This window comes from Myiozetetes cayanensis, unplaced genomic scaffold, assembly GCF_022539395.1.
Source record: "Myiozetetes cayanensis isolate MyiCay16 unplaced genomic scaffold, myiCay2020 scf87, whole genome shotgun sequence".
Classification (NCBI taxonomy): domain Eukaryota; kingdom Metazoa; phylum Chordata; class Aves; order Passeriformes; family Tyrannidae; genus Myiozetetes; species Myiozetetes cayanensis.
In genome coordinates this window covers 90,988-116,151 of record NW_026088152.1, presented here as the reverse complement: position 1 = coordinate 116,151, position 25,164 = coordinate 90,988, and the positions used below count along the sequence as shown (strand labels likewise).

At 43.5% G+C, this 25,164-nt stretch overlaps 1 protein-coding gene across 4 annotated transcripts in view; it reads right to left on the bottom strand.

The window, feature by feature from the left end:
• LOC126652448 (ubiquitin-associated protein 2-like) overlaps positions 1–25,164 on the bottom strand; it is a 59,558-nt gene that overhangs the window by 24,372 nt on the left and 10,022 nt on the right. For 2 of the 4 annotated variants that reach the window (XM_050339203.1, XM_050339207.1), the window contains exons 1-2: positions 11,823–11,844; positions 3,279–3,418 (exon numbers count right to left, since the gene is read on the bottom strand). In XM_050339203.1, the coding sequence (XP_050195160.1) occupies positions 3,279–3,418; positions 11,823–11,829 (147 nt within the window). In that variant the 5' untranslated portion in view covers positions 11,830–11,844. Of the gene's footprint in view, positions 1–3,278; positions 3,419–11,822; positions 11,845–25,164 lie in introns of those variants that run through there. The other 2 variants (XM_050339206.1, XM_050339204.1) reach the window with 1 other exon arrangement.

The following is a 25,164-nucleotide window of genomic DNA, read 5'->3' as shown; positions in this document are numbered from 1 at the left end:
CTGGTGCCAGCCTCCAGCAGAGAGCAAAAATAAAAGGTCTGCTGGTTTCAGAAATTAAATCTTCTTAATCCATCTTCTTGCTCTGACTTCAGCCTCCTCATGCCCACAGCAACTTTTTAGCTAGTGAAGAGATTTCCTTTAAAGATATCCAGAATAAAAACATTTAATGTAATTTCTGTAGAGACATGACAGGATATTTGACCAGAAACAGGAAACCATTAAGATTCCTTTTTTCCATAAACCAACTTTTTTCAAGTCCATGTTAGAAGAGAAAAATATACAAACTTTATAACACTATCAAATGAGTAACAATATCTTTAGCTTTCCTGTGTAAGGAGAAAGCTTAGAAACACAATCAGGTGCAGTATCACTAACATTTGTGCCAGTGGATTGCACACAGATAGAACTGAAGATTCAGAAGAAAAAAAAAAACAACAAAACCCCACAAGATGTGTTTACTACACAAACACCAAATCAGTGTCACAAAAATTTGTTTGTATTTTTTTCCAGTGATTCTTCTTCGGTTTTAAGTCACCATTGTTACAAGTGACATCCTAGTATCCTATAAAAGAGTATAATTAAGTTTTAATTGCAACTAAGAAAATGGTAGCTTTTTAAGACAGCTAAAACTTTACTCAAGCTTACAAGATAGATTATCTTTGCAGCATACCAGAGTGAAGGAAATTTTTAACTTCAAACTACCAGAAAACAGAAGCGTGAAAAACACAAAGTGACAGTAATAGGCCCAGATCTTATAATAACATGGTATGTTTATTATCCAGAAACAATGAAAAAGAACTGTGATGTAATTTCTTAAAAAAATTAAATTATTATCAATGTGATTATGACAATGAAATCTCCATTTGAGAAAGCAATATCATTCTACATTCAAAAAATGAATCAGTGGTAATTGAACAGTAAAATCCCATCTTTTTGTTAATCTGTAAATGTCACTGCGAGAGGGTACAGAGAAACTGCACGCAGACCAATATGATCGAGAGGCAGAATCCCGTTTATTATGCGTTACAGTTTCCATTATATACTTTTCTTACACATACATGTTCTTACACGATTGGTTGGAAATAGTTAAACACACTTTTCAGCACTTAGTACTTGCTATCCTGTGATTGGCTCATACGTAGTTGTCCAGGCACATCTTCTTGCCTTTTCTCCCTGCACTTTCTCTCTGCCCTTTTTCTCCACCTGTTTCTCTTTGCTGCTATCTCACAGTTAGCATTCTTGCAGGCTGACATCAGTGCCAGTACTTTTCCTGAGGTAAAGTCCTTGGTTGATTCAGGCTTAAGGTCCACTAACAGCTTGTCCACAGCCTGCTCTTTAGGCAGGTATCCCACATGTAAAGCATAAAGAGGGAGGTCCATCTGATATCTTAACAATAAAACTACATGGTGCACTAAAACATAACTGTTGTATATCAAATAACCATCTTTTCCACTGAAATGACCAAACCAATATCTACTATGCTAGAGGTAGAATAAGTGGACAAAACACAGAAAAAGGTCTGTAAGACAATGCTTAAAATCAATAAATCACATCGGTTGACAGGTTTCCCTAGTGATACTCAGTGCAACCTCCCACTGAGAGCATGTCCCATCAGAGGAGCTGTTTGGGGCCAGACAGAGATCCCACAACCTCTCTAATCCATGATCGTGTTCATGGTAAACAATTTTTTCCTTTTAACAGTTGGAATTTCCAGTGTTCCAACTTGTGCAGTTGTCTCTGAGACTGGTTTCACCTGGTTTAACCTTTTCCATACCCTTTCATGAGGTATCTGAATAGAAGACACAACCTGGCCTTGCCTTCTTAGGGATGAACAAATCCAGTTCCCTCAGCCACCACTCATTCATCCTATGCTCCAGCCTCTCAACCATCTTCACAGTTCCTCACTGGACTTGGTCCCATTTGCCAATGTCTGCCTTGTGCCAGGGAACCCAAAACTGGGTACTCCACTGCTGTCTTGCAAACATCAAAAAAAAGGAACCCGTCACTTCTGTCAACCTGCTCCTTATACCTCCTGCAGACTTACTTGTTATAAAACAAAAACAAATTCAACTTCATCTATTGAAAGTCACTTTCTAAACCCACACATTAGCATGAATCACCACTATGCAAAGCATTGTAACACAAAGAGATAAGGGCTTGAGGTCACATAATATTGTACAAAATAAAAGAGCCCCTCAGTGTTAAAGATCAGTCTAGGAAACAAAAAGACAATTTCCCAGGGGAGCACCTCAAGATTGAGAACTGGGGCAATTCTTGAGGGGAGACCTCATCACAGTCTACAACTTCCTCATGAGGGGAAGAGGGGGGCAGGCACTGATCTCTTCTCTGTGGTGACCAGGGACAGGACCCAAGGGAATGGCCTGAAGTTGTGTCAGGGGAGATTTAGGTTGGATATTAGAAAAAGGTTCTTCCCCCAGAGGGTGGTTGGGCACTGGAACAGGCTCCCCAGGGAAGTGGTCACAGCCCAAAGCCTGCCAGAACTCAAGGAGCATTTGGACAATGCTCTCAGGCACACTGTGTGACTCTTGGGAATGATCCTGTACAGGCCCAAGAGTTGGACTCAGTGATCCTTGTGGGTCCCTTCCAACTCAGCATATTCTGGGATTCTGTGTGAATTGAATATAAATTTGAGAAGTACCTGACAAGAGAATAATGAGTTGCCAGGAGCTAAGATATTTTGCACTCTGTAACACAGGCAAGCACACAACTTTACTCAGTTGCTGAGAACCAAGACATTGGGGTAAGAGCTTAATTTCAATCCTGAAGATACTCTAATTTCAGTCTGCTAGTGAAAACCCATCTTCATTTCACTTTGTGAAGGCACTGCACAAGAAGTTTAGGATTTTGTGACTTGTAAATATGTTGCATCATGCTGTAGAACACAACATGCATCTAACAAAACTTTTCCCACCCACCAAAATTCCTTAATTGACCAGAAATCTTTTAGCATCATGAAGTTGGCATATGAAAGAGCTGAGCTACAAAGACACTAAGGTCACAGGACAGAAATCCTGACGGGGACAGGCATAGAATTCCTCACTTGTGATAAATGTTACTTAAGAACACAAAGCTCCTCCGGAGACAGGAATACAGGGACAACTTAATGTTGAGCTGGATAACTAAGCAATTAAAGCAAGATATCAAACTCTTCCAAATTAGACCGTGATATCCCCCTCATCTTTTCTCAGTTTTTATTGACTCACAGAAGAAAAGCATGCTCACTTTCAGCTCAAAGAAGATTATATAGTAGCACATACCTGTACTACTTGTTTCTGTGGTTGTGTTGGCTGTGTGGTTGAAATTTGCATTTTGTCCCGAGTGCCCTGGGTACGTTCACTGCTCACCGAAGTCATCATATACAGTATATACAAAACAATGTATGTACAAAATAGGAAATCTGAAAGGAAAAAAAGAGTTAAGGCAGGATACTGATTTGATACCCATATAATATACAAATGTAGTAGCTTGAACTCTTCCTGCCTTTACCACAAACTCTATACAGAGACTCCTGAGAAAGCAGTTTTAATACACTATTATTGAATTTATTGAAATCTTTACAGTAAAGGGGGAAATAAAGTAGATTAAAAGCATTTTTGTCAGCTGACTGGGATCTGTCTAGATCTGTACTTCCAGACAACATCAAAATCTCACAGGTTTTCCCAGTTATTTAACATATAGACTTTTCTATCTGCTACTCTCCTGAAATTCCAACTCCAGTTGTATCACTCCTTAAATTTCTTTAATACCTGCTGTCTTGTTTTGATGCCTGGAATTTAACCACTCTCATACCCACTCAGAACGCTAACACAGAAGTCACATTCATAAACTAGGCCATTCCTTTCTTGCCTATCATTAAACTGCTTTCCTGCATATATACATGAGGTCATGGTCAATGCCCACTCTACTTCTTACCTCTTATTTATAAGAGAAATTATGATCCTGAATTAGACAACTATACCTCTACCACAACTAGCTTAGGAATTTAGCGGTCTCTGACCTTTGTAAGGAACTGTATCCTAATCGACTAAGGAATTTATGTTTTCCTGGACTTTACCATTTTGATTAGTTTAGTGTCAGTAAATGAAGATGAAAAACTTGAACTAATTGAAAAACGTTGAGTGGTGCACATGGAGGAAATTAACTCAAGAAGGCTTGCACACTCCAGAAAGCTTAGTCAATAGAAATTTTTTTGCTAAGAAGTAAATTCAATAATTAAGTAGAGAAGAACCTCAGGTTATCTTTAACTAGTGATGAATGTAAGTGTCTTAGTGATAGCTAGAACAATTAGATAGGAGGCTAGAGGTCAGCAAAATTAATCACACACGCTAGGGAAACTGCCAACGTGGGCCAGGTCACTCAAAGGACATGAGGAAGACTTCGGTGATGAGGAAGTCAGAAGCCCCCTTTCGAGCCCCCTCCTCACATTCCTACCGGAAAAAGGACGCTAGATGGCAGTCTTGCTCCATGAAAGAACAGCAAGATGAAACCAAAGAATGGGTTTATGATGTAATGGGGTGGGTGGATCTTTGGAAGGAAGCTTCAGATGTTACAATGTATTTAAACCCAGGAAAACTGTATCGAAATAGGCATGTATAGTGAATTATTCCCCATGACCCCCAGCATGCTGCATTAAAGGAATGTCCAATTCAATGACACTTTGTCATTGGATTTGATTACTTTGTTTCAATGCTTACCTTTAAATTCAGCCTCTGAAGCCAATATTTTTACGCTCTCCCTCATGCTTAAAGAAATTATTTACAAAACTGTCTTTTACCCTGCTTTAAACATACCTTGGTTGTATGGCAACAAAGAAAACAAGAAAACTCAAACCACACCCACACACATCAGTACTATCTCATTTGTGGCAGTCAGCTTTCATTCTCATTCATCCTCTACCATTAAAATTAATTTGAAACAAGATATTTATTATTTCCCCTGTGTTTTTACAACATCTAACACAAGGTTAATTGACAAGTATGGTTTATAGTAGTTATGATAATTGAAAAGAGATCTCTCGACTGGTCAAAACAATCACAGTCAACTGCCTGGTTCCTATACCGTGACAGTGGGAAGTAAAATCTGCAAATTTAGGGAACTAAGGACAACCTACAAGTGGTGAACCTGGGCAGAAGGAGATGTGCAAACAAGCAGCAAAGTGCTTTTACTGCAACCCCAATGTATGAATGTGCCTCAGTAGAAAACTTGTCAGGGCAGCAGCTTTGGTGCAAGCTGGCTAGCACAGAATTCAGTGCACAATAATGCTCAGATGAAAACTGAGCACACTGCTGTGATTGTATGGACAAGGATGTCTTCAATACCCAACTGCTCACTAGCATTCACGAGGAATGGGTACTCAACAAATAAAGTATCAGTCAATTCATCACAATTTAAGCCTACCACAATAAGCAATGAAAAACATAAAAACAAACACTCTTAAGAGAGAACACAACAGAGAGCACTAACCTCTCTAAAAGACAAGCTAATAGCTTCACATATGATTGCCTGGAATTAGCCCACTGTGATTTAAGATATGTTAACTCCACTGGGTCTCAATTTGCTATTTAAGCCACGTTTGTTTTTCAGGATGAAAGGATACTTTAAGGAAAAAGGAATGCACAAAAATATCTGAAACACTCCTGGGGGGATAAAGCAGCACGGATGTGGAAACAGAGCCCAAACTTGAACCTGATTTTTAAAGAATATCCTCATCTTGCTGACCATGCAGCCCATGAGCAGCACAATTTGGTAACAGAAGCAGAAAATCAGTCAAAGTGAGAGCCTCTTCCTGGCAGCAGTATAAACTTGAACATGCTTCAGACAACCATGGAAACACACCCTCAGTTTGATAGTCCCCATCAAGCCAACATGGACATGTTATAAACCATTTCAGATGCAATACAGTCATCTTAAAAGCACAACTGGCAGTTTGATATAAAGAGAGTTTTCAAAATAAAGCTATTTTATTTCCCCTTAGTAAGCTCCCACTATCTACAGGCAGTGTCCAGACACAGCAACCAGCCCAGCACAAGGAGCAGCTGAAGGTCTCTGCTCCACCACCAACAGTACACCGATCAGGGCAAGATTGCACCTCCCTGTCATGGGCATGCCTTCACCAAACTGGGCTGAGGCTTCACACCCTACCACACCTACTTTAAAGTACCAAAGCAACAGGAAGAAGGAAGGCAGTTAGCCACTGCCTTCGAATTACCATAGTAACTACAATTTTGAGTATTAAGTGGGATATTACTAATAAGATGGGGATGTAGCAGAATGCTCTGCCTGGAGTGGGGGTAAAACAACTTGAATGATACCCTACTTGCAAAGCTATCAGTGGTGAATGGAGAAGGGGGTGTTGTGCTGCTTTTGGTGAAGAATGCTGAAACCAGCCTGACTCATCAACCCCAAAGTTAAACATCCTGATACTGAGGTGAAGATGTGGCAGACCTAGTAAACCATTTGAGATAAAGGAACCAACAAATGATAGCTTCTGAGCTGACACAGCTGGCCCAGAAACATATAACTGACAGTCAATCACTTTATAGTATAAAAGCCCAGTCCCACTTTTTAATGGCATATCTCTTTTTGGAGCATGTGTGGAGATTCCTCCCTTGGGTGAGGACACCCCTTAAGGTTACTCCTCAAGGCTGAGTGAAAGAGATTTGCACGTGGTTGTTGCTATGGGTGAGTAACATCAATCTCTACTTAATGATTGTTTTTTCTAGCTTTAATATAATTGCTTCAATATTGCTTCAAAAATAGTGCACTATACTAGTTATAGTGTGGTGGTGCATCCCCCCTCGGGCCACACTGATCACAGAAATGCTCCTTAAGCCTTGGCCTTGATGAACAGCACCTGGGCTAAATTTCTCTTGAGTTTATCAGAAACACTGCCTGTTCCAAGGATCTAGTGCTGTCTAACGAGGTCCTGTTTTTTAATGAACAGCCTTGCAAACTTATTTTTCTTTTCTGAATAACAACCCAAGTGGAATAACATTTTTGTTATTGAACTTTCAAAGAAAGTTACTGACCCAAACTGCAGCCAGGAAGAAAAATTATTATGACTAAAGCCAACTCTCTTGCGACCCTATTGATGCCTTAGAATTTTTAAGATTTTTAGCTTTTTGTAGATTTTAATGTAGCTATGTAGTTTCTCACACTTTAGAATAGCAGTTGACACTTACCAAACCCTATTCTCACACTTCATATAGAATTTTCTAAATTCTTAAAGCTTGTTTAAAGTTCTTTTCAAGGAAGGACTCTAGCAAACACATCTTGTTTAAGAACATATGCAGTCTAGACCGGAACAGCAAGATATCATTGTAGCCAAAACAACCTTGGAGGCCCGGAACCTTGGAGAAGCTCCAAAGATAATGCATGCCAGAAGGAGGAGGAGGAAGATGAGGAACAAAGGGGTCTTGAGACCTCTGACTCAGTTCTGGGGAGGTGTGCTGGGGGGCAGATCTGGGGGTAGATAGTTCTGGGATTGGATGGATTAGAACTATAAAATTGTAGAACCCCTGGACACGGGCATGCACTTCATACTCTGTGCACCAGAAGGCCTTCATTAAAGAGCTGCTCTCTATCTTATCTGTACTAACATTGTCTAGAGAGGTATTTTCTCCCATGTTAGGCATCACTATAAACAGTGGTCCTGAGACCCTTTGAGCTCTCCTGGACTGCAGCAGCTGCAAACAGCCATCTCCTGAGTGGGGCCTCAGAGCCAGCAAACTCTCACTTTTGATGTACTCAGAGGACTGTCAGTAACAGAGCCTGGGCTGATAACCCTGACTACTAGAGGCTCAACCCTTCACCTGTTGAGAAGATGCAAAGGCATCTGACGTATTTCACTGAATTCAAGGGGAATTCTTCACAGGTATATACCTTGTACAGACTCTTAAGGTCTGTGTACATGGGAGTGTGACCATGCTATAGCAAATGTACTGGGAACGTTGCTGTCCTAGTTACTAAGTACGTTAGATTCGTAAGTTAGGTCTGTGAGTTACTGTTGTGCTATAGTAAATTCTATATGAATCCTTTGTTAAATTGTTTAACTTAAGCTATCAATTAAGTGCTGTTAAAACCTTTGGGCCTAAACTGTCGGTGAAGTCGGGCTCAGTTTAGCAAGGGGATCTACACTGAACCTTGTGAATAGAAAGGAGGGTCTTCCTTATTCCTTTTTATCCTTATCCCTTCCTACTCTTGCCCCCCAGCCTCCACGTAGATAATTTTTAGGTTGCTTTTGGTTGTAGATTGATTGATTTTAGATTTTTGATTGCTTATTCTCTGTGTGCTTTAGCCATCTAGTAAGTAGTAGAATGAACCTTACTAATGAACTTTGTCCTGCTTTCACTTTTATATTAAACCTGGTTTTGCTGATACCTTTGCCAGTGATTCTTTAAGAGACCTTAAAACACTCCTTCATGTCATATAGCTACCTCTACTGTGTAGTAAATAATTATGATTAAGATCTTTTAGACTAATCATTATCCTAATAAATCATTCATTTTTATATAAATATATCTGGTTTGCCATCAGGTCAAAGGTGTACAAAGGCTCGATTACACCTGTATAATTGTTTAGAAATAAAACCATTGACAAAATCTGGGGCTAAGATTGGATCCAGCAACACCCAGGCTCCTCTCTGAAAGGGAGTTTAGAAAGGGAGGGGGTAATTTCTGCACCTTGTGACTCAGTGGGAGGGCTTCTCTAATAAACTTTGTCTGAAGCTCCCATTCTGCCCATGGCAGGGGCAAAGCAACCACAAAAAAAGCAATAATACAAAAAAACCCACAAAAAACAAAAAACCACAACCCCCCCCCCCCCAATCCTGATCAGTAGTTAAGAAAATTGTTCACTTTAGGTACATTTAGTTTCTCATGTGCTAATGAATTCAAATTTCAGCACTTCCTCACAAAGCAAATAACTAGACTTAAAAACAGAAATCAACAGAAGCATTTAAGAGAAAAATAATCCCAAAGTTCAAGGTTTTGTTTGTTCTAGTGTTTCTGTCTGTACAGAAAATTTAGTCCAATGACCTTTGGTACAACAACAGATATAATATTGTATAATAAGTCATCACCAGACTAGTGATGGAATGGCAACAATTATTCTAGTTTTTAAAAGTGGTGCGTATGTATTAGTATCTCAACACCACACTTTGCTAAAGAGACTCCCTCCAAAAGTCTCCATACAGTAAGTCTTATTCAACATATTTAGTTGGGTTTGTTCTTTGTATTGTGGAAGAAAAAGAGGAAGGCAAAGATCCAGAGTAATTGAATGAATATCAACACAAAAAACAGGGTTTTAAAGCTATCATAATGCTTTCTTTGATCTTTTGTTCAACTTCGCAAGAACTCTAGTCCTTTTAGGCTAAAAGAAGTCAGAAAAACCAGAGCTACAAAGAATACAAATTCACTTCAAAGGGTGACAAGTCCCACAAGACATAAGAACTCTATTCCTGAATTTCCAGGGACAGACCACGCATAGCAATGCAACCTGATTTTAAAAATCCTACTAAAGTATTTACTTCCATCATCTCAACAAAACATTTGCAGTTTCAATTCTTTTCCTAAGGCCGTCTAAAGAAAGTTACTTTCTTGACTACCTGGACAAAGAGTTGCGAAAACGAACACTGCAGAAATGTCTGTGAACACATTTATATGTGTCCTGGTCCCAGCCAGGGTAGGGTTAATTTTTTGCAGTAGCCAGGAGGGGGCATGGACAGAACAAGGAGGTTATTTTATACCACTTCATGGCATTGCCGGAGGTGCTGGGAGTCTCTTCTGGGACAGGTTCTTTCTGACTGAAACACCATGGCAGAGGGAGCCATCTGGTACTGTTGTCATGAGTACCATGGTGAGCATTTTGCATGTGAATCACTCTCTCTTTTGTACAGTTCTGTTATTAATATTGTTGCTGTTACCATTCATTTTCTTATCTCATTGCTGTTTCCAGTAAATTGTTCTTTTCTCAACCCACGATGTTTACCTTTTGTGCCTCCAATTCTCCTCTCTAGTAACCTGCAGGAGGGAGGTGGGAGTGAGTAGCACTGTGGCATTAGTGAAGAACTAAATTGGGGAGTACCATTCCTACACCATGACAGTCAATGTGGCACCCAATGTGTGGCATGAAGCATTGAGATAACAACAGATTTGACCAGCGTGGGTTGGAAACAAATTTAATCTAAGCATTTGCTGGTTTAGGTACGGAGCCACTGGTCACAATGTTGCTTGGTCTGTTCACATGGTTGTGGTACCTAACCCTGTATATATTCTTATATATACACTATGTGCTCCTGGCAATGCTCTTTTTCAGAGCAGAGAGAAGGATCGGGATTGTTTTGTTGTTCAGTTTATGACATGATGTGGTGGGTTTAATCTAGGCCTTCCTTGGTTACCAGTTTGTAATCAAGGAAGAGGCAGTGTTCCCAGTATTCCATACGATTTTTACGTAAATCGGGGTATAAATAAGAAGGGAGGAGAGGCCTTCACTCTCTTCTCTTCCAGCGGAGTACAGGAACAGTGGGTCCTTGCGTTGATCTCGCTTATCTAAGGCTGAGGCCTGCAGCGACCGCTGGCCTGCCACGTGGAGGATAGCAGAGTGCTGGCCGTGTGTGCCAATCCTACTTCTTTCTAAGGGACGTGGTGAGATTTGTTTTACTAGTTATTTTACTAGTTCTCAAGTTTGATTATGTATATCTGCTCAGTGTCCCTTCGTCTCCTTTTGTTCCTTTTCCCCTTTCCCTATCCGTTTGGGCAGTGTTTGGATTCTTTTTTGCTGTGTACGTAGCATCTTAACTGTAATATACATCAAATATATATATTTTTTATATAACTAGTTGGATTTTCGGGTTCTTCAATTTACATAGTTTTTTTCATTTACTCTAAGGGAAGAAGGAAGGGGGAAGGGAGGGGGAGGCTGCTACTGGGGTTTGGGCATTTGGCGGGGAGCCAAGTTCGAACCATCACATTTTTTTTTTTGGTGGCCCAGTACGGGGATTGTTTTGGTTATCCCGGTTTGTTTTGGAACAGTTACCGGGAAAACTGCCAAGAGAGGCTTGTTTATATAAATATACCTATTGTTTGGGAACAAGGAGAACAAATATATAAACATGGTTTTTTTATTCATTTTTTTTGCCATCCTAGCCCTCTTCATATATATCTATGGATTCCCTATATGAAGGAAATCAGAAGACACGTACCAATTTCTGCCTTTCCTTGATTATGACCTCAAGGACCTAGTAGCAGAGGGCCCTTGGATTAGAATTGACCCCAATCCTAACATAAATTGTTTAGCAACAGTGCTATTGTTAATAAAGGTCATGGAAGTGTTATTTAAAATTGGAAAGGTAGTGTGGTACTGCTTTCCTTGTTGCAGGAAAGGCCAAACCTCAAAGGGATTTGCTGGAACTTTGGGAAGGGCCTTGAAAAAGCCAGTCTCTGGATGGCAAGGAATGTGGGCCAATTTTGGCAAATTGGTAGGACGCGTGACACCTCCCATTAGTTAGGAGTTCACGCCAGAACAAGTGCTTGATCCTGACGAGATGGCACGTCGCTTAGCTGAACGGTGTTTTTCTTATGAAGACCCGAACACACAGTTCTTTGCTTTGTACTGGGGCCTGGCAAGTGCTTATCGAACTGCTGTTGACTACTCTTGGAAAGCTATGGCCAAGACAGAAACTCAAACCATGCCACCTGGAACCAGTGCAGCCTCTACTACATCCACGGGAAGCGGAACTCAAACTACACCACCCAAAATACCCCTTACCCCTGTAGTGAAAAAGAAGAGCTGGATATCAATACCCGACATAATTAGTCTACGACCAATGGGAGATCAAAGCAGGTCGGATGATAGCAGGGAAGGGCCCAATACTGATACCAGTGCCAGTAGTCAACAAAGGCAAAGCAGCCTGAAAATGGAAAGTGAAGTTTCAAAATCAATGACCCCATCAGAACTTCGGGACTTGCGAAAAGATTACAGTCGTCAGCCTGGTGAACGAATTCTATCATGGTTGCTTCGATGTCGAGATGGCGAGGCTAGAGCTCACATACTGGCAAGTCATGAAACACAGCAACTAGGATCCCTCACCAAAAATCGCGAACTTGATCAATTGGTTGCTGATCCAAAACCCGAAACCAGTCTTTGGGCACGACTTATCACAACTGTTAAAAAAAAGTATCCATTCAAAGAATATTTAACGTACCCAACGAGGAAGTAGACTAAAGTAGAAGAAGCCATTCAATATTTAAGAGAATTAACATTGTTAGAACTTATGTATGATGACTCCCAATATGATGGTGTTGTTGATGAACCAGAGGGCGTCACTTACACAATGCCTATATAGAAAAAGATAGTCCAAGGTACTCCTGCACCATATGTTCATGTCTTGGCAGCAGTAATGCTTTCAAACACACAAGAAACGCTTGTAGGCACACTGTGTACTGTGTTACGACATATAGAAGAAACAGTAGGATCTAACAATGCATTTTCTAGAGAAGACTCTGATTCCAATTACAGACCAAAAACTGAAAAAAAGAAGTTTTATGATCACTCTGAATATGAAGACGACTACGGAAATTGCAAAGACCAATGCTACAGATATAGATCATCTGAACGGTCTCGACCACAGTCTAGATCTCGGTCCCGGTCCCACTCACGATCTCCTTCCATCACACACAGAAGGAGAGAAAACCCTAAGCGTAAATTATGTAATGAACTGTGAGCTTATCTGCGTACCCAGGGAGAGAACATGAGGAAGTAGGATGGAGAAACTACTTCCAAACTTGCAGCCAGAGTGAGAGAACTAAAAAGCAAGAAGGTCTACGTGGTAGATGCAGATGTCCTGGAAAGAGGACAGCAATCTCCAAGACGCAGGAAGACTGAGGTCCGTTTCCGGGACAACAAAAAAGCCTCTGACAAGCCACAGCAAAGATCCAATGGTAAATGTTCAAGCCAGAACCGATAGAGGGGCCCTGCCTTCTGCCAGGAGGAGGAGAGGGACGAGAAAGATAACAGAGTTTATTGGACTGTGTGAGTTCGATGGCCTGGCACATCGGATCCTCAAAGATACCAAGCTTTAATAGATACCGGCGCACAGTGTACATTAATGCCCTCAGGACATGTGGGTACAAAGACTATTTCTATTTTTGGAGTGACAGGAGGGTCTCAAGAGCTGTCAGTAGTAGAGGCCGAAATAAGCTTGACGCGAGACCAATGGGAAAAACATCCCATTGTAACAGGGCCAGAAGCCCCTTGCATTCTCGGCATGGATTACCTCAGGAGAGGATACTTTAAGGACCCAAAGGGGTACCGATGGGCTTTTGGTATAGCCGCAGTGACTGAAGAAGAGTCCAAGCGGTTATCTGCCCTGCCTGGCCTCTCAGAAGATCCTTCTGTTGTAGGATTACTGCAAGTCGAAGATCAGCGAGTACCGACAGCCACTAAAACAGTACACAGGCGGCAATACCGGACAAATCGAGATGCTGTGATCCCCATTCATAAGATGATCCGGAAGCTGGAAAGTCAAGGGGTGGTCAGTAAGACTCACTCACCCTTCAACAGCCCTATTTGGCCTGTACGCAAATCTGATGGAAAATGGAGATTGACAGTGGACTATCATAGCTTGAATGAAGTCACGCCACCATTGAGTGCTGCTGTTCCAGACATGTTGGAGCTCCAGTATGAACTGGAGTCCAAGATGGCGAAGTGGTACGCCACTATTGACATAGCGAATGCGTTCTTCTCCATTCCCTTGGCAGCAGAGTGCAGGCCGCAGTTTGCTTTCACGTAGAGGGGCGTGCAGTACACGTGGAACCAACTGCCCCAGGGGTGGAAGCACAGTCCAACCATCTACCATGGACTAATTCAGGCCACCCTAGAGAAGGGCAAGGCTCCAGAACACATCCAGTACATTGATGACATCATAGTATGGAACAACACAGCAAAGGAAGTTTTTGAGAAAGGAGAGAAAATCATCCAGATTCTCCTTAACGCCGGTTTCGCCATCAAAAAGAGTAAGGTAAAGGGACCTGCCAGGAAGATCCAGTTCCTAGGAGTGAAATGGCAAGATGGGCGACAGATACCAACAGATGTCATCAATAAGATTGTAGCAATGGCTCCGCCGACCAACAAGAAGGAGACACAAGCCTTCCTAGGAACCATAAGCTTTTGGAGAATGCACATCCCTGAGTACAGCCAGATTGTGAACCCTCTTTACTATGTGACCTGTAAAAAGAATAACTTTCAATGGAGTCCTGAACAACAACAAACGTTCAAACAAATCAAGCAAAAGATTGCACATGCCGTGGCTCTTGGGCCAGTCAAGACGAGACCAGAGGTAAAGAATGTACTTTACTCTGCAGCTGGGGATAAAGGTCCCTCCTGGAGCCTCTGGCAAAAGGTACCTGGTGAGACGCGAGGGCGACCACTTGGTTTCTGGAGCCGAAGCTACAGAGGTTCTGAAGCCAACTACACCCCTATGGAGAAGGAAATTCTGGATGCCTATGAAGGCATACAAACAGCCTCAGAAGTAGTTGGCACTGAAACGCAGCTCCTCCTAGCACCCCGACTACCGGTGCTGAGTTGGATGTTCAAAGGGAAAGTGCCCCCTACGCATCATGCCACTGATGCTACGTGGAGCAAGTAGATGACTTTGATTATGCAACGTGTCTGAATGGGAAACTCAAATCACCCTGGAATTCTGGAGATTATAACAAACTAACCCGAAGGTGGAAACTTCAGTCTGGTAGACGAGGAAGAAGAAGAAGAACCAGTGAGTCGAGCTGAAGAAGCTCCGCCATATAATCAGCTGCTGGATGAAGAGAAGCATTATACCCTTTTCACTGACGGTTCTTACCACATTGTAAGAAGGAACCGGAAGTGGAAAGCAGCCATTTGGAGTCCCACCCGACAAGTGGCAGAAGCTGCCGAAGGTAAAGGCGAATCAAGTCAATTTGCGGAACTCAAAGCTGTCCAATTAGCCCTGGACATTGCAGAACGAGAAGGATGGCCAAAACTCTACCTCTACACTGATTCGTAGATGATAGCCAATGCCCTATGGGGATGGCTAGATAGGTGGAAGAAGATGAACTGGACACGTAGAGGGAAACCCATCTGGGCTGCTGATTTGTGGCAAGACATCGCTGCCAGAGCAAAGAAACTGAATGTGAGAGTCCGCCATGTAGGTACCCATGTACCCAAGAGTCAAGCTAATGAAAAACATGATAATAACAGACAGGCAGACCGAGCTGCACAAGTCAGAGTGTCACAAGTAGACCTGGACTGGCAGCAGAAGGGAGAATTGTTCCTAGCTCGATGGGCCCATGATGCTTCAGACCATCAGGGCCGAGATACCACCTATAGATGGGCACGAGACCGAGGGGTGGATTTAACCATGAACTCTATTTCCCAAGTTATCCATGACTGTGAAACCTGTGCCGCTATTAAGCAGGCAAAAAGATTGAAGCCCCTGTGGTATGGTGGACGCTGGGACAAGTATAAATACGGGGAGGCATGACAGGTTGATTACATCACGTTGCCACAGACCCGCCAAGGTAAACGTTATGTGCTTACCATGGTGGAAGCAACCACCGGATGGCTAGAAACTTATTCAGTGCCCCATGCAACGGCCCGGAACACCATTCTGGGTCTTGAGAAGCAAGTCCTGTGGCAACATGAGACTCCAGAACGAATTGAGTCGGACAATAGAACTCATTTCAAAAATGATTTAGTCACCACCTAGGCAAGAGAACATGGTATCGAATGGGTATATCACATTCCATATCATACACCAGCTGCTGGGAAGGTTGAGAAGTGTAATGGACTGTTAAAAACTACTTTGAAAACCCTAGGTGGGGGAACTTTCAAAAATTAGGATCAAAACGTAGCAAAGGCCACATGGTTAGTGAACACTAAGGGTTCTGTCAATCGAACTGGCCCTGCACAAGCAGAATCCCTCCACATTGTAGACAGAGACAAAGTTCCAGCAATCCACTTGAGAAGAATGCTAAGGAAAGCCGTTTGGGTCACTCCTGCCTCAGGCCAAGACAAACCCATACGTGAGATTGTCTTTACTCAGGAGCCAGGACATACCTGGTAGATAATGAAAAAAGACGGAGAGATCCAATGTGTGCCACAAGGAAATTTAACCTCAAGGTTAACATCAAGGGCAATGAGGGTTATTTGGGATGTGTATTCAGTGCTGCTCTCTTGCCCTTACCTCAGGTGCTACCTCTGGGAATTCATTAATAATTGTACCCCATCTGTGGAGGGAATAGGGGAGGATGATTTTCTCCAGCTTTTCACCCCCTTTTCCTCCTTCAGGCCTGGTACAACAGTTTTTGAGAATTCTGAATTCCCCTTGGATGTTAAGGAAAGCATGTTCTTGTTGCTAAGTCTGCCAGGTCTCCTCAGTGCGGTCCACACCATGTTTAGAGTTACAAAAGAGAATTTTAGGAAGATTCATTCAGAGATCTGCCTCGAGGGTAGATATGAGTGGCATGGAAGGTGGGAGAAAATGGGCCAGCGTTTGGAGGACTTCTCCAATGGTTTGGAAGTTCACCACTGAACAACTACAGGACCCTGATAAAGTGGCAGAATATTTGAAAGAAAAATGCTGTGGCAGCTCCAGAGAGGCAAAAAGTTATGCAACGTGCTGGGCCCTGGCTACTATTTATCAGACACTGCTCATCACTAGACAGCACCCTCAGGGGGAGGAGGAGGAAAGCAGGCCAACAGGCACCGTGACCACTCAAACTGCAGCTGAACCAGAGGATCAACCTGTGCCAGTAGCAGTCATACCTATACAGATGAAGAAATGCAACACCAAATCAGTATGCTTAGTGAGGGATGAAGAGGAAGCAGGCCCCTCAAAACAGGAGGAAGAAGCAGGGCCAGAGATAATCACCTGATCCCTATCCCTGAGGTGAGCTGCAAGATATGTGAAAAGATTTTAGCTGCCAGTCAGTTGAGCCCTGGTGACTTGGCTGCTCTGACGTTGGGATATCGTGGACCATGATATGAAACTAGATGGGAGTGAAGCCAAGCATCTGGCATCCCTGTCCCGGGATGTGGGCATTGACAAGAGGATTAGGAAGAGGACAGAAATTCTCAGCCTCTAGAAGCGACTCCTGTCAAGTGTGAGGGAAAGGTATTCTCTCAAGGATGATCTAGTAGTGAGCCCAAGGAAGTGGAATGCCATGGAGCAAGGTATCCAGTACCTGAGAGAAGTAGCTGTGCTGGAGGTAATCTATAAGGATTCAAATAACAAGCAGTCCCCTGTAGTCTCTGTTTAATGAGACTGAAGTGTTTTGCTAAGGAGGATGAGTTATGAGGAAGACCAAACTCCTCCCTCTAAGCAATTGTAAATCTGAAATTAAGAGGTTCCAATTGAGGAAGTATGGAGAAAGGGAAAATAACAGCCCTTTATTAAAGGATATATGTGTATTGGCAGAACAACAAAAGAACACAAAAACAACCAAACAATAATCCTGTACCAAAAAATCCCCTTCAAAAAGGAAACAGTTCAGTACATTCTACCTTGTGGTGCAACTCTTCCCACAGTAAGAAGGGGGTGCCGCGGGATCCCTGGAGGAACAGAGCCTGCAGTTGCTCAGTGTTGGCCAGCAGGAGGCGCTGTTGGGCTATGGCAGTCGCCACGTGGGGGCCCCGGTGTGCGGAAGAAACCGAAAATGGAGATCTTCCCCCCTACAGAGAAGGGGAAGGGGAAAAAAGGGGATTCTTCCCACAAAACTCATGCTGTCTGCAGCTGGCTGGCTTTGTCGATGGGCACAAGCAGCTGCTAACACAGGAGCGGAGGAGGGAAAGGGTGATCTCCCCCAAAAAGTTTCTCTGCAGGTGGGTCAAATCTCTATGATGAAGTCCAAGCGGGTCCAGGTTCAGGGCAGAACAGGGCGCAGGAAAATGGAGGCAAACCAGGGCCAGAAAACAGTCAGATAACCAGGCCAAAAACAAAGTGAACCTCAGACCCCTCCAACACACACCTTGCCTGAGTTAAGGCAAAAGTGGAGTGCCTCCCGTTTCCGAGAAGCGAAGAAAAAAACTAATTGCTGTTGGAAGTTCCCCACAAGAAATATATTCATGGTGGAGAAAAATCTCTGAAGAAAAAGAGAATTGAGCAAAGACAGCTTTGGAATGCAGCAAAACTACTGAACAGCAGCTCACTTTCTACCTCAGAAACAGCTTTTCATGTTATAAAAGTGTTATTCAATTTAGTAACGATGTTAGAAAAATACCCTGCTTTTGTATGTAATGTGCAGTTTTGATTACTTTTAGACCCTGCCCCTATCTGCAATTGTAAACCCTAAGCTCACTAGCCATGTTAGTAGAATTTATAGCTTTTCCCTGTCTTCTGTCTCCCGTACCCGTGTTTACATATTCCCTTACATGTTAGACCCCCTAAAAATCCTCTCAAATTCTACACATTCCATGTTTTACCGATAAAAAGTTAGCTCACACTGCAATAAAGGTCATTTGGTCATTTTGCCATTTTGCCTCTGTGTCTTCACTGTTAGTGGAGTATCTGTGTGAACCCACAGTCTGAAAATCTCAGTGGTACAGCTTTCACTGCCTATACATCGCCCCTCCCCACAGTCTTAAGAGAACCATCATCTTGGAATGCAGTCCTGCTAGTTAGTTCTTTTGTGTATGTCAATCACCCCAGCCAAAAGAACCAACCTCCCCCTCCCTTGTTCAACATCCCTCTTTCATAAGGTTGCAGGGGAAAGAAAAAAAATTCTGCTTGTTTATTTTTTTTAGAACAAGTAAACCTATGACACTTGTAGATCCAGATGAAGTCCAGTGCACACACTCCACTGTGGTGGTAGTTTGTACGGAGCATGCCACAGTCACATGCCAACACATTGGCATTGATGTAAATGAAAGAAGGAGAACAGTGCTTCAGGTGACTACCCAACTCTGGCAAAATAAAGATCATCTTTTTTCCTCCCTACCAACCTGCACCTCAGCTGTGGAAAGACTGTCCAAGACTGTGGACAGATTCAAAAGGAAGTTAGAGAGAAAGGGACCCATGCCCCATCAGTATGGACCAGAGCCTCTGCTACTGGGAACAAGTGCCCCCAGATCAACAGAGAGGGGACACACCATGAAGTAACCTGTGGTTTTACCTGTATGACCATGGAGGGGACATGAGGAATCGGGATGGAAAACCCACCTCTGCCCTAGGAGCACAGGTACGTGAGTTGAAAGGAAGAACAACCACCACAGGAAATTCAAGGATAAATGCTTCTCCAGTTGTCAAGTCCTCAGACAGAATAGAAGGGCTGACGTTACTTCTGATCCTCTTGAAGGGACCTCCATTTCATATTTACAAGAAGTGAGCAACTAGTACTATGACCAGAACTAGAGGGGCCCTGCCTCCAGCCAGGTGGAGAAAAGGGACAATCGGATCTATGGGACTGTGTGGATCCGATGGCACATAAGAACCACAAGAGTATAAGACTTTGGTTGACACCAGCACAACAGTGTACCCTGATGCCATCAAGATATATAGGAGCAGAATCCACCTCTATTTCTGGGGTGACAGGGAGATCCCCACAGCTGACTGTACTGGACGCTGAAGTGAGCCTGACTGGGAACAAATGGCAAAAACAGCCCATTCTGACTGGTCCCGAGGCCCCGTGTATCCTTGGCATAGATTACCTCAGGAGAGGGTATTTCAAGGACCCAAAAGGCCATCATTGGGCTTTTGGGATAGCTGCTGTGGAGACAGAGGAAATTAGACAGCTGAATACCTTGCCTGGTCTCTCCGAGGACCCTTCTGCTGTGGGACTGCTGAGGGTTGAGGAACAACAGGTACTGATCGCTACCACAACAGTGCATGATCGACAATACTGCACCAACTGGGACTCCATGACCCCCCATCCATGGAGATGATTCATGAACTGGAGGGCCAGGAGTTGTCAGCAAGACTTGCTCACCCTTTAAAAGCCCTATACAACCAGTATGTAAGTCCAATGGAGAGTAGTCTGAACAGTCACACCACCGAGTGGTGCTGTGCCAGACATGCTGGAACTTCAGTGCTAACTGGAGTCCAAGGCAGTAAAGTGGTGCCAACATCAACATTGTTAATGGGTTCTTCTCCATTCCTTGAGCAGCAGAGTGCAGGCCACAGTTGGTTTTCACCCGGAGGGGCCTCCAGTACACCTGGAAACAACTGCCATGGGGTGGAAACACAGCCCCACTATTTGCCATGGACTGATCCAGACTGCACTGGAAAAGGGTGAGGCTCCAGAACATTTGCAGTACATTGATGACATGATTGTATGGGGCAGCACAGCAGAGGAAGTTTTTGAGAAAGGGGAGAAGATAATCCAGATCCTCTTGAAGGCCAATTTTGCCATAAAACAAAGTAAGGTCAAGGGACCTGCCAGGGAAATTCAGTTTTTAGGAGTAAAATTGCAAGATGGACATCATCAGATTCCAATGGACATGGTCAACAAAATAGTAGCTGTATCCCCACCAACCAGTATGAAGGAAACACAGGTTTTCCTAGGTGCCGTGGGGGGTTTTGAAGGATGCATATTCCAGATTACAGTCAGATTGTCAGCCCTCTCTACCATGTCACATGGAAGAAGAATGATTTTAAGTGGAGTCCTGAACAACAAGCTTTTGAACAAATTAAACAGGAGATTGCTCATGCAGTAACCCTTGGGCCAGTCAGGACAAGACAAGATGTGAAAAATGTGCTCTACACTGCAGCCAGGGAGAATGATCCTTCCTGGAGCCTCTGGCACAAAGCACCAGGGGAGACTTGAGGATGACCCCTGGGATTCTGGAGTTGGGGATACAAAGGATCAAGGCCTGTTACAGCCCAACTGAAAAAGAGATACTGGCAGCTTATGAAGGGGTTTGAGCTGCTTCACAAGTGGTTGGCACCAAAGCATAGCTCCTCCTGGCACCCCAACTGCCAGTGCTGGGCTGGATGTTCAAAGAGAAAATCCCTTCCACACATCATGGCACTGATGCTACATGGAGTAAGTGGATCACTGATCACACAGCAAGCTCAGATAGGAAACCAAATCACCCAGGGATCTTGGAAGTCATCATGAACCAGCCCAAGGTAAAAATTTCAGGGGACGAGGAAGAAAAGGTGACATATGCTGAAGAGGCCCCACCACATAATCAGCTACCAGGAAATGTGAAGCGATACACTCTTGGCGTGCTAGAATCATTCCAGTGCATTGCAATAAAAGAATGCCTGCATGCTAAAACTCACAAACGGAGTCTTAGAGGTTTAAGAGATAATTTTAGGCAAAAGAATTGGCGACCCAGATGGAACACTCTTCCTGCTCTCCTGTGGATCCGAGGAATCTCTGGATCTTCATGCCGGCACCAAGATTTTCTCAGGAAGGACCTCAGAACTCCAGACCAGTCTGGGACACAGGTAAGATCCGGCTGCATTTTATAAATAAGGCATTCTTCTGGTTTCCTACCCATACATGTTGAGTGGGTGGTAGTGGGTTGACCCTGGCCAGATGCCAGGCACCCACTAAAACCACTCTCTCACTCCCCCCTGCAACTGGACAGAAGAGAGAAAAAAAAAACCAACAAAGGATTATGAGTAGAGATAAGAGCTGGGAGAGGTCACTTACTGATGACCATCATGGGCAAAACAGACTCAAAGTGGGAATAAGCACCTAAATTTATTACTGACAGGATCAAAACAAAAGAGCGAGAAGTAAATTAATCTTAAAAACACCTTCCCCCCACCCCTCCTTCCTTCCATGTTTTCCCTCCTCCCCCCCAGTGGTGCAGGGGGATGGGAATGGGGGTTATGGTCAGTTGTTGTTTCTGCCACTGCTCAGGGAGAGGAGTTGGAGTCCTTCCCCTGCTCCCATGGGGTCCCTCCCACAGGAGACAGTCCTTGATAGACCTCTCCAGCGTGAGTCCATCCCTCAGGCAGCAGCTCTTCCCAAACTGCTGTCCCGTGTGTCACTCCTCCATGGAATCAGTCCTTCACAGATGAGCTGTACTGGTGTGGGTACCCACAGGGGCCACGAGTCCTACCGGGAAAAACCAGTTCCAGCCTGGGCTTCCCTCTCCACAGGCTGCAGGTCTCCAGCAGGACCCTGCTCCATCTTGGGCCTCCCATGGGGTCACAGCCTCCTTCCTGCATCCACCTGCTCTAGCATAGGCTCCTCCACGGGTTGCAGGTGGGTCTCTGCACCCTGATGGTCCTCCATGGGCTGCAGGGGCACAGCTGCTCCACCATGGTCTTCACCATGGGCTGCAGGGGCTACAGCTCTGGCACCTGGAGCACCTCCTCCCCATCCTGCTTTGACCTTGGTGTCTACATTGTTGTTCCCCTGTTCTCACTCTGTTCTTCCCTGGCTGGAATTCTTTCTGCACAATACTTTTCTGTTCTTAAATATGTTATCCCAGAGGCATTACTATCACTCTTGATTGGCTCAGCTTTGGCCAGCGGCAGGAAGTCCATCCTGGAGCCGGCAGGCATTGGCTCCACCAGACAGGGGAAGTTTCTAGCAGCTTCTAACAGAAGCCACCCCTGTAGCCCCCCGCCTGCTACCAAAACCCAGCCACAGAAACCCACTACAGCGGGTTATTTGTTTTTTTGGTATTTTAGTATTTTGTACTTTAGTATTCTGGATATTAATTTGGGAGTCTGGACTTATAGATTTATTTGACTTAGGATACTGGTATTTGGTTTATTTTGTATTATGGGTACTCCAGGTTCTAAAAAAGGAATCTTGAAACAATCCTTTTGGGTTTTGGTATTTTGGATATTAATTTGTGAAGTGCGGACTTATAAGTTTATATGCTTTTGGAAACTGGTATTTATTTTATTTTGTATTCGTGAAGCATTGGAAACAAATTGGGGACCCCCTGGAGGGACAGTGCTGTTACTGCTCCACGGGTTCCAGGACCCTGAGGACTCCAGTGCGCACCAAAAATATTATTCAGGGAGATCCTCCCAGTCTCTGGATCCGGTGAGTTCAAAGCAAGATCCCTGGATCTTTATTAAGGCATTCCTGAGAGAAAAAAAGGTATACCGAACCATCATAGAAATGGAGCAATGGAGCTCTATAATATATTATAGTTGGGTTATAAAAGTAGTGATATAACTGTAAAAGAAGAAGCATGATATTTGGATTAAGAAATCACTAGTGATTGTATAATTGGCTATTTTCTATTTAATATAATTCTAAGAACCATCTGGTTAAAGGTTTGGGTTCGAGTCCCCATCATCTCGATAAAAGGTGCTGGTTCCAGTCCCCGCTGTCTGTTTTGCCCATGTATTAGTCAGACACAGGTGCAACTTAGTCCTTAATGGAAGGAGAATTAAGGAATGACACTGTAAGGGTTTTTGGTGTGTCAGGGGTTAAATTGGGAAAACAATGGGTAATTCATCAGTTTCTCTATTTGCCAAACTCCCCTAAACCTTTGTTAGGAAGAGATTTATTGGAAACCTTGAGGCAGAAATTAAATTTTAAAATGGGGATATTGAAATTGCAATTCCTGAAACTAAATATGTCATAGCAGCAGCTTTTCTTGTGCAGGAAATAACTCCTGTTAGTAGTAACATCCTGACTGAAGTTGAAGATGCAGTTGTTCCTATTGTGTGGGCCAGTGGAATTCCAGAAAAACTGAAAAGAGAAGAACCTCTAATTACCCTTAAGCCGGGATCTATACTGGTAAGGCAAAAACAGTATCCTTTAAAATTAGAAAGTCAAGCTGGATTGAATTATTCCAGTGCATCGTAATAAAAGAATGCCTGGCTCCTAAAACTCACAAATTGAGTCTTAGAAGTTTCTTTTAAGAGCTGATTTTAGGCAATGCTTACAATGGTAGAAGCAACCACTGGATGGCTAGAGACATACCCTGTGCTTCACACTCCTGCCCAGAACACCATCTTGGGCCTTGAAAAGCAAGTCCTGTGGCAACACGGCACCCCAGAAAGAATTGAGTCTGACAATGGGACCCATTTCAAGAACAGCCTCAGACACAGCATTGAGTGGGTGTATCATATTCCCTATCATGCACCAGCCTATGGGAAAATGGAATGGTACAGTGGACTGTTAAAAAACACATTGAAAGCAATGGGTGGGGGACCTTCAAACATTGGGATCTATGTTTAGTGAAGGCCACCAGGTTAGTTAACACTAGAGGCTCCACCAATTGAGCTGGCCCTGCCCAATCAAAACCTCCACATACCATAGAAGGGGATAAAGTCCCTGTGGTGCATATGAGGAATGTGTTAGGGAACGCAGTTTGGATTAGTCCTGCCTCAAGCAAAGGCAAACCCATCCGTGGGATTGTTTTAGCTCAAGGACCTAGGTGCACTTGGTGGGTAATGCAGAGGGACAGGGAAACACAATGTGTACCTCAAGGGGATTTGATTTTTGGGTGAGAACAGTCAGTGATATTGAATTGTATAACATTGGTTGCTGAATGACACTGCCACTGTGTGCCATAACTACCATGGACAATGATTACGAACTGCTCCAGATTCACCAGTTGTGTGCTCCTGATGCAGCTTGCAACCAGCTGACAGCACACCAGCCCTCCTACCCTGAAAGACATCTAGGATGGATAGAACCCACAGTCATGGACTAAATGAATTCAGACATTTTGGAGGGACGGCCACTGACTATGGAAATTATACCTGTGTTTGTGTGTATATATATATATGTATGTATATATACATGAATATAGTTGGAAGGTGTCTGGGCATGACATAGATGGTATAGATTGTCGAGTGGATATTGTCCTGGTTCCAGCCAGTAAAGGGTTAATTTTTTGCAGTACCCAGGAGGGGGCATGGCCAGGACCCACAGGTTACTTGATACCACCTCATGTCATTGCTGGGGGTGGGGGGAAGGGAGTGTCTTCCGGAGAAGGGGTTCCTTCTGGTCAAGAACACATGACAGAGGGAGCAGTCTAGTATTTTTTATTTATTTCTTATTGTCATGGGCTCTGCAGTGAGCATTTCTGCATGTGAATCACTCTCTCTTTTGTACCGTTTTACTATATAATACTATTACAATTTCTTTTCTTATACCCTTTTTTATTAATATTGTTGCTGTTACTGTTCCTTTTCTTATCTCCTTTCTGTTTTCGTTAATTTGTTCTTATCTCAACCTGCAA